Consider the following 16,847-nt stretch of genomic DNA (forward strand, 5'->3'; position numbering starts at 1 on the left):
ACTAAGTGACATGTCTGACATTATGTAATGAATTCATGGCAGAGCCAAAGGCTAGAACTTAAATGGACTTATCTTTCATGCGACAACTGTTCACTGATTATATATTTTAGCATGCACTGTTTTGGGTGCTATTCATGAGCCTGAAAAAGTTATAACTATAACAAAACTGTTTTAGGTCAAACATATCAGATTGATTTAAAAATCAAAGTTTAAAAAAAATTTATTTAAAGACTTTCTTTTAGAAGGGAGTATCTGGGGCATCTGGGTGGCTCAGTCAGTTAAGCATCTGCCTTCGGCTCAGGTCATGATCCCAGGGTCCTGGGATCGAGTCCCACATTAGGCTCCCTGCTCAGGGCGGAGCCTGCTTCTCCCTCTTCCTCTGCCCGCCCCCCTCTTGCTTGCTCTTGCTCTCTAGTGTGCTGTCTCTCAGATAAATAAATAAAATCTTAAAAAAAAAATAGAAAGGAGTATCTGTGCTACTCCTGCTGTGGATATTATATTGGGCTATTTATATTTTTCATCAAGGGATTCTGTTTTTTTAATTTTTTTCAATTATTTTCTGTTATTTTGAAATGATAGAAATTTACCAGATAATGAGTGCAGTACATAGATCTTCTTGGTGTCCAGATCACAAGATGAACAGTAAAGGTTATAATTCTGTTATATTATTCCTCTGGATTATGAAAAGAATTTGAGATTTGTTTGCTCAGGAGAAAGAATCTGTTTATGTCTTTTTTTATAATGGGGGAGGGCATTTTTTATTTGACAGAGTGAGAAAGAGCGAGCATAGCAGGGGAAGTGGCAGGCGGAGGGAGAAGCAGGCTCCCCACTGATCAGGGAGCCGGATGCAGGGCTCAGCCCCAGGACCCCAGGATTATGACCTGAGCTGAAGACAGACACTCAACTGATAGAGCCACCCAGGCACCTCCTGTTTATGTCTTTGAAGTAAATTTTGCTCTTCCATGCATGGTGACTCAATAGAGGTTAAAATTGTAGAAAAACATCATGGTATTTTTCTCTTAGGATGTGAGATGCATTATTACAAATAAATGGCATGAGGGAGAAAAGTGTTTTCCCCCTTTCAGGTTCAGGAATAGCACTTAGAGGAGTTTTGCCCATTAGTTATTATACTTGGTAATATGTATAGCAGGAGAGGTGACTTTGGGTTGTAGGATTGTGGAAGAGTTTTTGCATGTGGTATTTGTACTGTCCTTTGCAGGGAAAGTAGTAGATCTCATCGGATAGTAGTTATTCCTGTGTTTCCACTAAGCTAGTTGTATGACTTTGGAAAAAGTCACTAAACCTTATTCTGCCTTTGTGTTTATAAATGATGATTTTGGTCTAGATGAGGGCTGAGAACCTTCAGTCTGAAAATAAGTTTTTAGCTTGGTATTGGGAAAATATTCTGGCAGAAGAAATGCCTTAAGCAGATGTTTAGATAACCATGCAGGCATCAGTGGGGGATTTGATTGAATATGTTATTTTTAGCTTTGTAACAAAATATTTTTTAGCATCTTTATTTATTCCTAGCTGCAGTAGGTCTCTGAGTTTTCTGGGGGAAATACCATAAGAGAAAAGTGTGTAGTCAAGCCAACTTGCAAATGAGTTGAAATAAAAACTAGCTACTGCAGTAAGATATTTGTATCATTACCCAGGGAACTGCAAATTTTATTTATCTACAAAGATCCTGGTAATGATTGAATTATAGGAGAATGGTTTCCATTAGCAGATTTTCATTTATAGGTTTTCATTCATTGAATATGTTTTGTATTTTTTTTTAAGCAAGCTGCTTATACTGAAAATTAAGGAGAGATATTTGAAAGAGATGAATGATAGAAGGTTGAAGATGACTGTGAATGATACTATTAGTTTTGAAAGTGGTTTACTTGCCATTTTCCTTTCAGATGATTTCACTTTTGAACTATTTATTCCATTAGTAGCTTTTAAAAAACTAAGTTCTTAAAAAATAAGGCTTTTTAAAACTTGTTTCACTTTTGGTAAAGCTCTTTCTTAGAAGGTTCCCTTTATCACTGACTTCTCATGTGATGCATGTTTCCATCCCTTCATCACTACAGGAGTAACCACGGTGCTCATTCCTGTAGCTGAATTGGAGGGCTGTGTTGATGTCCTGGGCTTAAGGGCCTATGCACTAGTATTGTGTGTCAGGAGGACAAAGGGATGGCGCCAATCATCCTGCTCTGTGCGCCAGTAACTAGAATTAATTACAAACCAATCGAATCCGTTGCAGCCAATTGGTAAACTAATTGGTAATTTTAGCTGTATATCTATATGTAGTTATCTGAATGCCTATAACATTACTTTCAGAGCCACTTTTGTTCTGTTTCATCCTGCTTGACAAAATGGCCTTCATAGCTGTAGGGAGAAAGATGTGCATCAGTGACTAAGAGGCTGCTCCAGCTGCTTGTCTTGTTTGTATTCCCTTGTTCATAAAACATGACTCGGATTACAGTTGCGTGGTACCACTCTGATCATTTCTGATAACATTGTGCTCAACATTCCTTAAAATAGGTTGTTTAAGCCACCAAATGTACTTTCTCTGTGCCAACTAGTATCAGAAGTAATAGCTGCATATATTCCTGAGTGTTAGAGAGTTTTTCTTCCTTCTCTTTTTCATCTTTTTTTTTTTTTTTAGCTAAAAGGGAAAGCAAAAAAATTCTGAAATAAATTATTCTGAATTATATCTTTCTGCGCCTAATGTAGGTGATTAAAGTTGAATTTAATTGAATTTGAATTATATTTGTAGAATTGAGAAAAGGAAGCCAAGTACATTTTTTAATTTTTCCTTTTCCTGATTGTAGAAGACTTTTATTACCAGTGATTTGGCACGAAGGATTACCTTTGAAAGGAAATAAACAATACTTCTTTGTTCAGAAGAGTATTTTAAGTTAGAATGTAACTTTAATGACTAAAGTGAAGTTGGTACTATATTTCATTTGTGACTAATTTGGCATACATTTATTAGTTTTGGATCTGATTTCCAAAGTATATCTATATTTTAAAAAACATTTATCAGTGAAAGTGTTTTTGAGATTTTGAGTTCCACTGAACCTAGAAGGTCAGTAAGACTTAGTTATGGAAAAGTGATGTATTTATAAACCAAATGATCATTTTTATAGTTGGTATTTTTTGATGATCATCTTGGGAGTATGGAAAGTTGTCTTTTATAGTAAAATGAGACACCTATGTCTCTATAGTAAAGTGAGAATGTTATGAAACTGATAGTGAAGTTCTTTAAAGTTCTTTGTCTTGTACATTTAAATGGCAACGTTAGCCAATTAACCACTATCTACACACATACTTACATTGGAGATAAGTTCTTTCTGAGCAATGGAGTGGTTCTCTGTGGTCTGTGCTTTTACAGTCTTATATAAATTTTCATTGCCATTAATATGCAAGACTAATTAGTGCCAAGAAAAAAAAAATCTTTGTCACATGTGTAGAATGTAGTGTCACAGTAATGTAACTTGGATTATCCAAAGAAGAAAATTAGATTTCCCTGTTAAGATCAGGAACAAAACATTGATGTCTGCTCTTGCTGCTTATGTTCAGTATTGTACTTGAGGTTCTGGCCAGGGCAATTAGACAAGATAAAGAAATAGAAAGCATCCAGATGGAAAGGAAGAAGTAAAACTATATTTGCAGATGACATGGGTCTATATATAGAAAACCCTAAAGAATCTGTGAACACATATAAACTATTAGAACTAATAAACTCAGCAAGGTTGCAAAACGCAAGATGAATACACAAAAATCCGTTGCGTTTCTGTATGTCAGTAATGCACAATAAAAAATGAAATTAAGAAAGTCCAATTATAGTGCATCAAAAAGAAAAAAAAAAACATTTAGGAATAAATTGAACCAAAAACGTTTAAGACTCGTACACTAAAAACTACAAAACACCATTAAAAAAAATTAAAGAAGACCTAAACAAAGAGGAAGACATCTGAACTTACAGATCGGAAGACTTAAGATGGCAGTACACTAAAAGCCATATGCAAAAAACCCACAGCGAATATCATTCTCAATGGGGAAAAACAGAGCATTTCCCCTAAGGTCAGGAACACGGCAGGGATATCCACTATCACCACTGCTGTTCAACATAGTATTAGAAGTCCTAGCCTCAGCAATCAGACAACAAAATGAAATAAAAGACATCTGAATTGGCAAAGAAGAAGTCAAATTCTCTCACTCTTTGATGACATGATACTCTGTGGAAAACCCAAAAGACTTAACCCCAAAATTCCTAGAACTCATACAGGAATTCAACAAAGTGGCAGGATATAAAATCAATGCACAGAAATCAGTTGCATTTCTATACACTAACAATGAGAAGAAAGAGAAATTAAGGAGTCGATCCCATTTATAATTGCACCAAAACCATAAGATACCTAGGAATAAACCTAACCAGAGAGGCAAAGGATCTGTACTCAGGAAATTATAGAACATTCATGAAAGAAATTGAGGAAGACACAAAGAAATGGAAAAACGTTCTATGCTCATGGATTGGAAGAACAAATACTGTTAAAATGTTTATGCTACCTAGAGCAATCTAACATTTAATGCAATCCCTATCAAAATACCATCAAGTTTTTTTCACAGAGCTGGAAAAAATAATCCTAAAACTTGTATGGAACCAGAAAAGACCCCGAATAGCCCAAGGAATGTTGAAAAAGAAAACCAAAACTGGTGGCATCACAATCCCGGACTTCAAGCTCTATTACAAAGCTGTCATCATCAAGACAGTATGGTGCTGGCACAAAAACAGACACATAGATCAATGGAACAGAACAGAGAGCCCAGAAATGAACCCTCAACTCTATGGTCAACTGATCTTCGACAAAGCAGGAAAGAATGTACAATGGATAAAAGACAGTCTCTTCAACAAATGGTGTTGGGAAAATTGGACAGCCACATGCAGAAGAATGAAACTGGACTATTTCCTTACACCATACACAAAAATAAGACTCAAAATGCATGAAAGACCTCAATGTGAGACAGGAGTCCATCAAAATCCTTGAGGAGAACACAGGCAGCAACCTCTTTGACCTCGGCCTGCAGCAACTTCTTGCTAGACAAGTCTCCAAAGGCAAGGGAAAAAAAGGCAAAAATGTACTATTGGGACTTCATCAAGATAGAAAGCTCTTGCACAGCAAGGAAACAGTCGACAAAACCAAAAAGTAGCCAACAGAATGGGAGAAGATATTTGCAAATGACATATCAAATAAAGGGCTACTATCCAAAATCTATAAAGAACTTATCAAACTCCACACCAAAAAAACCAAATCATCCAATCAAGAAATGGGCAGAAGACATGAAGAGACATTTCTCCGAAGAAGACATACGAATGGCCAACAGACACATGAAGAAATGCTCACCATCACTTGGCATCCGGAAAATCCAAATCAAAACCACAATGAGATACCACCTTACACCAGTCAGAATGGCTAAAATTACCAAGTCAGGAAATAACATGTTGGCGAGGATGCAGAGAAAAGAGAACCCTTGTACTGTTGGTAGGAGTGCAAGCTGGTGCAGGCACTCTGGAAAACAGTGTGGAGGTTCCTCAAAAGGTTGAAAATAGAGCTACCCTACGACCCAGCAATTGCACTACTGGGTATTTACCCCAAAGACACAAATGTAGTGATTTGAAGGGACACCTGCACACCAATGTTTATAGCAGCAGAATCCACAATAGCCAAACTATGGCAAGAGCCCAGATGTTGGTGGACAGATGAATAAATAAAGAAAATGTGGTGTGTATGTATATACAATGGAATCCTACTCAGCCATCAAAAAAATGAAATCATGACATTTGCAACAACATGGATGGAAGTAGAGAGTCAATCGGAGAAAGACAATTATCCTATGATCTCAGTCATATGTGGAATTTAAGAAACAAAATAGGATCATATGGGAAGAGAGGAAAAAATAAGATGATATTGGAGAGGGAGACAAACTATAAGAGATTCTTAATTATAGGAAACTGAGGGTTGCTGGAGGGGAAGGTGCTGGGGGGATGGGGTTACTGGATGATGGACATTAAGGAGGGTACGTGATGGAATGAGCACTGGGTGTTATATAAGACTGATAAATCGCTGACCTCTACCTCTGAAGCCAATAATACATAATATGTTAATTGGTTGAATTTAAATTAAAAAAATAAAATGGCAATGTTTCCCAAAGTGATATGCAGAGTCAGTGCAATTCCTACCAAAATTCTAATCTCCTTTTTTGCAGAACGGACAAGCCGATCCTAAAATTTGCGTGGAAATGCAAGGGACACAAAACAGCCAAAACAGTCTTGAAAAAGAACAAATTTGGAAGGCCCACACTCCCTAAATTCAAAACTCACTACAAAGCTACAGTAGTCAAAATAGCATGGTACTGGAATAAGGATAGACATAGATCAATGGAAAAGAATTGAGAGCCTGGAAATAAATCCACACATCTGTGACCGTTGATTTTTTTTTTTTTTAAAGATTTATTTAAAGAGAGAACTGGTGATGTATGGTGACTAGCATAACATAATAAAATAAAATAAAATAAAATAAATACATTAAAAAAATAAAGATAGAATGCATGAGTGGGGAGAGGGACAGAGGGAGAGAGGCTTAACCAATTGAGCCACCCAGGTGCCCCTGTGATCATTGATTTTTGACAAGGGTGCCAAGACATTTAATGGAGAAAGAATAGTCTTTCAACAAATGGTGCTGGTATCAACTAGATACCCACACACACGGAATGAATTTGAATCCCTTCCTCACACCATATATAAAAAAATAACTGAAAATAGATTAAAGACCTAAATGTAAAAGCTAAACCTATGAAATTCTTTGAAGAAAACAGGTGTGAATCTTTGTGACCTTCGACTTGGCAATAATTTCTTAGATGTGATACCCAAAATGCAAGTAACCAAATAAAAAATAAATAATTGAATGTCAATAATATTAAAAACTTAGGTGTGTTATAGGATACCCCACAGAATGAGAGAAAATGTTTTCAAGCCATGTATCATAACAGTCTAATATCCAGAATATATAAAGAACTTTTGCAGCTCAAAAATATAAAGGACAAATAACCTACGTTAAAAATGTGGCTCAGTTGTTTAAGTGTCTGACTCATGATTTCGGCTCAGGTCATGATCTCAGGGTGAGATCAAGCCCTGCATCGGGCCCTGCTCTGGTCTGGGAGCGTGCTTAAGGGTCTCTCTCTTCCTCTCCCTCTGACCCTCCTTCCCTCGCTAAAAAAAGGGGGGGGGGGGCAAATGATTTGAATAGATGTTTTTTCAGAGAAGGTATGCTGTGTCCAAAAAAAACATGAAAATATGCTCAACAATTTTAGTCCTCAGGGAAATGCAGATTAAAAGCATAGTAATACCACTTTACACTTACTAGGTTGACTAGACTCAACAAGTTGGAAAATAGCAAGTGCTCCTGAGAATGTGAATAATTTAGACCCTCATACAGACATACCTTGGACATCCTACAGGTTAAGTTCCAGACCACTGCAATAAAGCAAATACCTCAATAAAGCGAGTCAAATGAATTTTTTGGTTTCCCAGTTCATATAAAAATTATGTTTATACTGTAGTCAAGTACAGTAACATCATGTCTGAGGAAACAATGTATTTGCCTTAAATAAAAATATTTTATTGCTAAAAATTGCTAACAATCATCTGAGGTTTCAATGAGTTGTAATCACTGATTATAGATCACCATAACAAATATAACAGTAATGAAAAAGTTTGAAATATTTTAAGAATTACCAAAATGTAACACAGTGACATGAAATAAGCACTGTTAAAAAAGAAATGGCATAGACAGACTTGCTTAATGCAGGGTTGCCACAAACCTTTAATTTGTAAAAAACATGGTATCTCCTAACTGCCATAAAACAAAGGATAATAAAATGAGATATTGCTGATTAGAATGTAAAATAGTGTGGTGGTGTTGGAAAAGTTTTGGTAGTTCATGTTAAATTTAGAGTTACATATGACTTAGTAAATCCACTACTACGTAGTACACCCAAGAGAATTAGAAACATATGTTCATAGAAGAACTTGTATATGAATATTCATAGCAGCATTATTCATAATGGGCAAAAAGTGGAAACAAGCCAAATTTCCATCAACTGATAAGTGAATAAACAAAATGTGTTTATGCAATTACTTAGTCTAAAAAGTACTGAAGTACAGATACATGTTACCAGGTAGATGAACCTTGAAAACGTTAAGTAAAAAAATCCAGCCACAAGAGACCATATTCTATATGATTCTGTTTATTTGAAATGTCCAGAACTGGCCAATCCATAGAGACAGAAAGTAGAGTAGTGGTTTCCAAGGGTTGGAGAGAGAGGAAGATGGGGAGTGACTATTAATGAGTACTGGATCTCATTTTGGGATGATGACATTGTTCTGGAATTAGTTACACAACTCTGTGCATATACTAAAAATGACCAGATTGTATAATTTTAAATGGTAAATTTTGTAGTGTATGAATTATATCTTAACAAAAAAATGTTATATTTTGAGCCAAAAAAAAAAAAAAAAAGCCAGTATTACACAAACTTTTCTAGAACATAGAAAAAGAGACGCTCTTTTCAGCATAATCTTGATAACCAAAGCTTTTATGAGAAAGGAAAGTATAGGCCACTTAGGAGTACAGATGCACAAATACTAAACCAAATGTTGATACATTGAATCTGGTGATTCAAATATCGGACAATACATCACAATCAAATTAGGTTCATTCTAGTACTGAAATGTTGGTTTTAACCTTTCAGTATGAAATTAGTATTTACCAAATTAGATGATAAAGATGAAAAATCATACGTTTGTCCCAATAGATTTAGGAAAAATATCTGATGAAATTCAGCACCTATTCATGATATAACTAGCAAACTGAGAATAAAAGAGAACATCCTTACTGATAGAAACTTCCAAAAAACCTATGTAAACATCATACTTAATGGTGAAATGTTGAGAACTTTTCTTCTGAAATTGGGAATGAGACAGAGTCTGCTTTCTTTATTTCTATTCAACATTGTACTTAAGAACCTAGCCAGCATAGGAAGACAAGAATAATATATAAAATATATAAGTCTTGGAGAGAAAGAAAGAAATATGTTGTTATTCACAGATGACATATTTACATTTATATACTTAGAAAATCTAGAAGAATCTAAAGAGAAATTATTAGATGTATTGAGTTAGTTAAAACAAGTTCAAAATATAAACATCAACAGTAACAGAAATGAAAAAAAATTTAAAGCAACTACCATTTATTTCTTAGGTCTAAAGCTAATAAAAGAGGTGCAAAACCTCTACACAGAAAACTGTGATACATTTTGAGAGACATTGAATAAAATACAATACATATAAGTATATACAAATTTCTTCATACAATAGAAAAGACAATATTATAAAAATGTCAGTTTTCTTCTAGTTGATCTATAGAATCAATGCAATTACAAATAAAATTCTACCTTTTTTACCCTGGGAAATTGAGAAACTGATTCTGAATTATTATGGAAATGCGAAGGGCTGGCATTAGCCTAGGCCACCCTGCAGTCAAAGATATAGTTGGAGGATTTACTCTACTGGGTTTTGAGATTTTATTTATTTTATTTATTTTAATTTATTTAAGCTTGATAAGTTCTTATAGATTTTGGATACTAGCCCTTTATCTGATATGTCATTTGCAAATATCTTCTCCCATTCTGTTGGCTGTCTTTTGGTTTTGTCGACTGTTTCCTTTGCTGTGCAAGAGCTTTTTATCTTGATGAAGTCCCAATAGTTCATTTTTGCCTTTTTTTCCCTTGCCTTTGGAGACTTGTCTAGCAAGGAGTTGCTGCAGCCGAGGTCAAAGAGGTTGCTGCCTGTATTCTCCTCTGGGAATTTGATGGATTCCTGTCTCACATTTAGGTCTTTCATCCATTTTGAGTCTATTTTTTGGTATGATGTAAGGAAATGGTCCAGTTTCATTTTTCTGCATGTGTTAAAGAGACTTTTATCCACTGGATATTCTTTCCATTTGTTAAAGAGACTGTCTTTTATCCATTGGCTTTCCTGCTTGGTCGAAGATTAGTTGACCATAGAGTTGAGGGTCCATTTCCGGGATCTCTATTCTGTTCCATTGATCTGTGTGTCTGTGTTTGTGCCAGTACCATACTGTCTTGAATACAGCTTTGTAATAGAGCTTGAAGTCGGGAATTGTGATGCCTCCTGCTTTACTTTTCTTTTTCAACGTTCCTTTGGCCATTCAGGGTTGTTTTTGGTTCCATACAAATCTTAGGATTGTTTGTTCTAGCTCTTTGAAAAATGCTGGTGGTATTTTGATAGGGTTTGCATTGAACATGTAGATCCCTCTGGGTGGTATAGACATTTCCGCAGTATTTGTTCTTCCAATCCATGAACATGGAATATATATAAAATGTAAATGTAGAAATGAAAATAAAAAAGACTTAAAAAAAAGAATTGATAAAATAAGAAAATAGCTGAAAAGGAAAAAAATATAAAACTGAAAGACTGTAGAATAATACGAATGCTATATTCTGTTTTCCCCAAGAGCTGGAGTTTTGCAGCTCTCTATGATGGGTAAACATGGGATTAGCTGGATGTTTCTGCTGGTCTTCTGGGGGAGGGGCCTATTACGCTGATTCTCAGGTGTCATTCATTGCCCTGGCAGAATTGCATCCCCCCTTTGCCAGCAGTCTGGGCTCAGTGTAAGTGGCCCCCGGTTGTACTATGTGGCTATTTTGGTGCCTGAAGGCTTTCAGCACCAATGGGGGGGAATGAAAATGGTGGTGCCCTGATCTCTAACCCCAGAGCTGAAAGTTTGAGGGCCCGCTCCCACTCTTCAGTGAGCCCTCACAGAAAAGCAGTTAATCACTCTTGTCTCCCTGATTTTCATCCACACTCTGTGTTCACCCAGCCTGTGACTGAGCGTTTTTATCTCAGGTATGTGACCCCGACCCCGTTTGGAGTCTCCAAAGTTTACGGACTCCTGTGGTGTGCACCTGCACCGTTCTTCCCAGGGGAGGGACCCCTACTCAGAGAGCAGTTGCCCAACCTCACAGTGGTTCGTGGTTTATGGCGACACTGAGCAGAAAGCCAGTGCTTGGACTCACTGTTTTTAGCTGGCTTCCCCGCTCCAGTGCTTGGGAACTCTGCCCCCTTTCTTTTTGTGACCCCGGGGATCTTGAGGCCATGCTCGCCCACCTGGGATTCTGCCCCACTTTGCCGCCTGAGCACCTTCCAGGCAGACTTCTAAAAGTTCTGATTTTGTGCTCTCCTGCTTATTCCAGTACCTGGCTTATGCAGGTTCCCTCCCCCTGTGGTTTATCTTCAGATATATCACCTCGGATTCTTCTTCGCACCTCCTATCTTGCGAAAGGTGGTCGCTATTCTCTTTGTAGAATTGCAGCAATTCTTTTCTCACATCTCCAGTTGATTTCGCAGGTGTTGAGAATGATTTGATAACTATCTAGCCGAATTCCAGGGACCAGACGAAATTAAGGTTCCTTACACATCTGCCATCCTAATTCCTCTGGGAGAGAGAATCTTAGGCTCCATGCCTCAGCACCATGCCTCTCGTGGGCCTTGGTCTTACAACCCTAAGATCATGACCTGAGCTGAAATCAAGAGTTGGACGATTAACCGACTGAGCTACCCAGGCGCCCCTTGAGTTTTATTTTAGAGCTACAGCAGTGTAGTTAGTTTGGTATTGTCACAAGAATAAACAGATCAAGATAACAGAGGAGAGACTCCAGTAAAAGACCCATGCTCTAAAAGGTAATGTTGGAGAATCTCTTCCTGACCTATGTTAGGAAAATAATTGCTTAAAAATGACACAAATAGCATCAGTCTTAGGTAAAAGAGTCAGAAGTTAGACTACCTTAATATTAGGAATTTATGTTCATCAAAAGATTCTATTCCATTAGGAAGGTGAAAAGGCAAGTATATGTGTACAACACATATAAGGCACATATCCAAAAGATGTAAGGAACTCCTTCCTATCAAAAAGAAAAAGGCAGGAGTGTTTAATAGGCACTTGGGCTAGAGACTTGAATAGGCACTTCACAAAATGAGAATGGCTAATAAGCATATGAAAGGGCTGAAAATCATTAATCATCATCATATTAAACAAAAACGAAGCCATTACACAACATCAACCAGAATGGCTCAGGTTAAAAATAAAAACCCCAAGTGGACAATACGAAGTGTAGTTGGGGGTGTGGAGCAAGGAGAACTCATAATACACTGTTGGTAGGGAGTGGCAACCACTTTGGAAAACAGTTTGGTGTTATATACTAGAGTAGAATATATGCTCATCCTGTGACTCAGTATTTTCACTGTTCGGCTTATCCTCAACAGAAATGCATACGTATGTGCAGAGGACATGTATATAAATAACAGCATATAATCTGGAAATCACCCAATGTTCTTAGATTGGTTAAATAAATATGCATGCAATAAAATATTCTTCAGTAGTGACCTTGGAGAATGACAGTAAATGTATTGCAGGTTCATTCTGCAATATGAATGAACCTAGTAAACCAAAGTACAAAAGAAGTCACAAAATACTAAGTACTCTGTGATTTCATTTATATGAATTTCATAATCAGGTAAAATTAAACTATTAGAAGTCAAAGCAGTGGTTGCCTTGGAGCAAGGATAGAGTAGTGATTAGGAGGGGACACCAGGTAACTTTTAGAGACTAAAATTGTTCTGGGTGGATGGATGCAGGGGTCTTTGCTTTGAAATAATTAATCTGTACATTTGTCTTATGCATTTTACTGTTTATTAAACTTAATAATAAAAAAGGTTTATTAAAAGAATGGTCATGGGGGGGGGCTTGAGAAGGAATATCAGCACTATCTCTTGATCCTTAGATTCTCAGCTTTACTAACTTCTTCCCGTATAGTGAGAATAAAAATAAAATAAGACCCTAAAAACTAAATCAGTAGGTTTGCTGCTTTCTCAATGAGGAGTATAATGTAAAAATTATTAATTCCCAAGTCCTTCAGTTTAAAGTTTGTTCTTAAAATTTTTCAGTATCAGAATGGAATTTAATGATTATTGTTTGTTTTAATTAGGAGGTGCTAATGATGCTGGATAACTATGTAAGAGATTTCAAAGCATTGATTGACTGGATTCAACTTCAGGAAAAGCTAGAGAAGACAGATGCTCAAAGCAGGTAATGAACTCTGGTCTATAAGCAGCCAGCAGTTTCAAAAGCAGTAATTGAAACTGACAATGACCTTGACCTAAGTTTAACTTGAAACTTGTAAAAATCTAAAAGTTGGGAGCTGTGTTTCTCCTTCAGTTCAGTAACAGATATTATTGGGTACTTACCTAGTGCAAGGTACTTTTATCCAGTAGAAAGATTTAATTGCTGAATATGATACATTTACTACTCTCATGAATTTGTAGTCTAAGGGTGGGGTAAAATAGGACTTATTACCACAAAAAAACTATTGCAGGTGTTCAGGGCAGGACAGGGTCATCTCTCTTGTAAGGAATAGATCAGGAAATATTTCATGGAGGATGCAGAAGAAGTGTTTAAAAGATGTGATGGATTTTAACAAGTGGTTGGCCTTTTATTTTATTTTATTATTTTTTTATTTTTTTAAAGATTTTATTTATTTATTTGAGAGAGAGACTGAGATAGAGAGAGCATTAGAGGGGGGAGGGTCAGAGGGAGAAGCAGACTCCCTGCCGAGCAGGGAGCCCGACGCGGGACTCGATCCCGGGACTCCAGGATCATGACCTGAGCCGAAGGCGGTCGCTCAACCAACTGAGCCACCCAGGCGCCCCATGGTTGGCCTTTTAGATGAAGAGAGTAAGTTAAGACAGCTATTGAAGTGCAGAGCATGTGTGAAGTGAAAGTAATGTAGGGAAACATATAGTATTTCTTAAGGTAGTAGTCAGTGGGGAAAATTGATGATTTTTGATTAGGGGACTAATGAGAGATCAAAGTTACTTTAGAAACATTCACTTTTTTTTCTTTCAAGTTTTTATTTAAATTCCATTTAGTTAACATATAGTGTAATATTAGTTTCAGGAGTAGAATTTAGTGATTCATCACTTACATATAATACCCAGTGCTTATCACAGTTGCCCTCCTTAATCCCATCACCCATTTAACCTATCCCCCTGCCCACCTTCCCTCTAGGAACCCTCAGTTTGTTCTCTGTAGTTAAGAGTCTGTTTTATGGTCTGCCTCTCTCTCTTCCCCCCCTGTTTCCCCTATGTTCATCTGCTTCGAGAAACCTTCATTTGGAATCACCACACAACATCTGAGTCCTATGCACCAGGCTCTGGGACTGTTGTGGAGAAGGGAACAGACACAGTCCCCGTCCTCATGAAGTATATAGTGCATTCACAGGAAAAATTGATGTTAAATACTTATCAATGTACAAAGTGTCATGAAAATACAGTGTACTTTGGGAATATAAGGAAAAGCACAATCAACCAGTTTGCTGAATCCAGGAAGCCTTCCCCAAAGAGGTCATATTTAAGTGAGAAAGAAATATCAAGTTGGAGTTGGCATGACAAAGAAAGAGTAAAAGAGTAACCCCAGGTAGAGGTGATGGTATATATGATAACCTGGAAGTAGAGAGCACAGTAAGTAAAGGAATTTTGAGTTTAGCAGGACTGGAATGGAGAGAACAAGGGGAAGAGTAGCATGAGATGAGCCTAGAGAAGCAGGCTGGGACCAGATCATGTAGGGTTCTGTGGACATGTTAAAAACTTTAGACTTTATTTTGAGCCATAAAATATTTTTAAGTAAGGAAGTGACATATCAGAATTGTGATTTTAAAAGATCTTTCTGGCTGTAGTGTGGGAAGGTTGAGGTGCAGCAGTATAGTTTATAGATTATGGCTACTCAGACTAGAATAGTAGCAACAGGGAGAGTTGAGAGATATTCCAGAGATAGGTGATCAACTAGACTTAATATTATTTTGGTTATGTGCAAAGGCAGAAGAACAATTTATTATTTAGTTATGCTTATAAGTGAAACCTGAGCCCTTGTGGACTAGGCCAAGTCACATGAAGCTACAATCATACCTTTTCACCCAGAGAAAACAGGCCTAGGCTGCCTCTTTCCCTTCGATTTAACTGTGGTTCAATTTCTGTAAGTGGAATTGTCCAGTAGAGAACACGTTTTTTGTCCTATCTGTATCAGCCCCATGGGGGATCCAGGGGAGTGAACGAATTCCAAGAGACAAATCCAGGAAAGCTTGATCCCCAGGAAACCAAATTCAGGGAAACCATGATATGTTGATCCTTTCAACATTTTTTTTTCTCATGATGAAAAAAAAATGTTTTTAAATTCCAGTGTAGTTAACATACAGTGTTATATCAGTTTCAGGTATACGGTATAGTGATTCAACAATTCTGTACATTACTCTGTGCTCATCACAATAAGTGGACTCTTAATCCCCTTCACCTATTTCACCCATTCGCGCCCCCCTCACCCCCGTCATAGCCATCTGTTCTCTATAGTTAAGAATCTGTTTTTTGGTTTGTCTCCCCCAGCCTTTGTTTTGCCTCTTTTTTCTTTTTTTTTTTTTGTTTCAGAGGTAGAATTTAGGTGATCGCATGTAACACCCAGTGCTCATTACATCAAGTGCCCTCCTTAATGCTCATCACCCAGTTACTCTTTCCCCCTACCCACTTCCCTCCCAGCAACCCTCAGTTTGTTTCCTAGAGTTTGGCATCTCATATGGTTTGCCTCTCTCTCAGTTTTCATCTTATTTTATTTGTCCTTCCCTTCCCCTATGTTCATCTGTTTTGTTTCTTAAATTCCACATATGAGTGAAATCATATGGTATTTGTCTTTCTCTGACTGACTTATTTCTCATCTCATAATGGCAAGTTTTGATACGGTTTTTTTGGTACTTGCTTTACCCACAGTCCCTGGGTGGGTCAGGCCTAGTCCGTGTTTGTACCAAGCAGTTTCACCCCTAACCCCTGAGAAGAGGTGATTAGATTTGGGGGTGGTACATTCCTTCACTGGGTTGAACCAAGTTAAGGGATCATCATGCTAATTTGAGATTGGTGGCTATATTGTTCTTGTGAAAATAAGCAGAAGAAAGCAGGTTCAAAGAAAATGGAATAGATATACAGAGAGAATCAGGGATGAAGGAAATCATGTAGTCTTTGAGAGCTTAAGATTGTTGCTTTTAAGCCTCTTTCCTCTTGGTCTAATCCTCATGAGTCTTGATTCTAGTTTTTCCCCACCTTGGATGTCCTTGACCTTATATAGTTTCTATCCTTAGAGTAAATCTTTATTTCTTTTCTTTTTAAATTTAACTTGAGTTTCTGTTTCTTGTATCCAAAAGGGTCTATATAATATCACCGCCAATGCATAAGAAGCTAACTAGATTTTTTTTGCCTGCTTATAAACTTCAGTCAGGTAGCGGTGGCTGTGTTGAGGATTGTATTAAGAAAGATTCTGAGGCCAAGTCCAAGTTAGTTAACTCTGTCCTGGTACCATGTCCAGGTACCACACCTGAGACTTCTCTTTTTATCTCTTTTTATCTTAACCAGTTATCAGCATATCTGCTCTTTGCTTCTTGAGGCAGCTCCTAGATACAGAAAGCAACCTTAAATTCCCTGTGGATGGCATTATCCATCTTACTTTCCTCAAATCATGCATCAAAATTCATTTGAGATTTAAATGTAAAAACTGCAGTATAAATAGTTAGAGAAGAAAATATAGATAAATAATTATATATTTTTATTGTGGGTAAGGACTTTATAAGACAAAGGCAGAAACCACAAAGGAAAGTATTAATAGGCTTGATTTAATAGGAATAAA

The 16,847-nt window shown here is 37.0% G+C and overlaps 1 protein-coding gene across 6 annotated transcripts in view; it reads left to right on the top strand.

Moving 5' to 3' along the window:
* Positions 1–16,847, top strand: part of SCAPER (S-phase cyclin A associated protein in the ER) — a 486,665-nt gene that overhangs the window by 77,014 nt on the left and 392,804 nt on the right. For all 6 annotated transcript variants that reach the window (XM_034993780.1, XM_034993784.1, XM_034993785.1 and 3 more), the window contains exon 6: positions 13,117–13,217. In XM_034993780.1, the coding sequence (XP_034849671.1) occupies positions 13,117–13,217 (101 nt within the window). The remainder of the gene's footprint in view (positions 1–13,116; positions 13,218–16,847) is intronic.

The sequence above is a fragment of the Mirounga leonina genome, unplaced genomic scaffold (assembly GCF_011800145.1).
Source record: "Mirounga leonina isolate KUSES-001 unplaced genomic scaffold, KU_Mleo_1.0 Mir_91, whole genome shotgun sequence".
NCBI classification, from domain to species: domain Eukaryota; kingdom Metazoa; phylum Chordata; class Mammalia; order Carnivora; family Phocidae; genus Mirounga; species Mirounga leonina.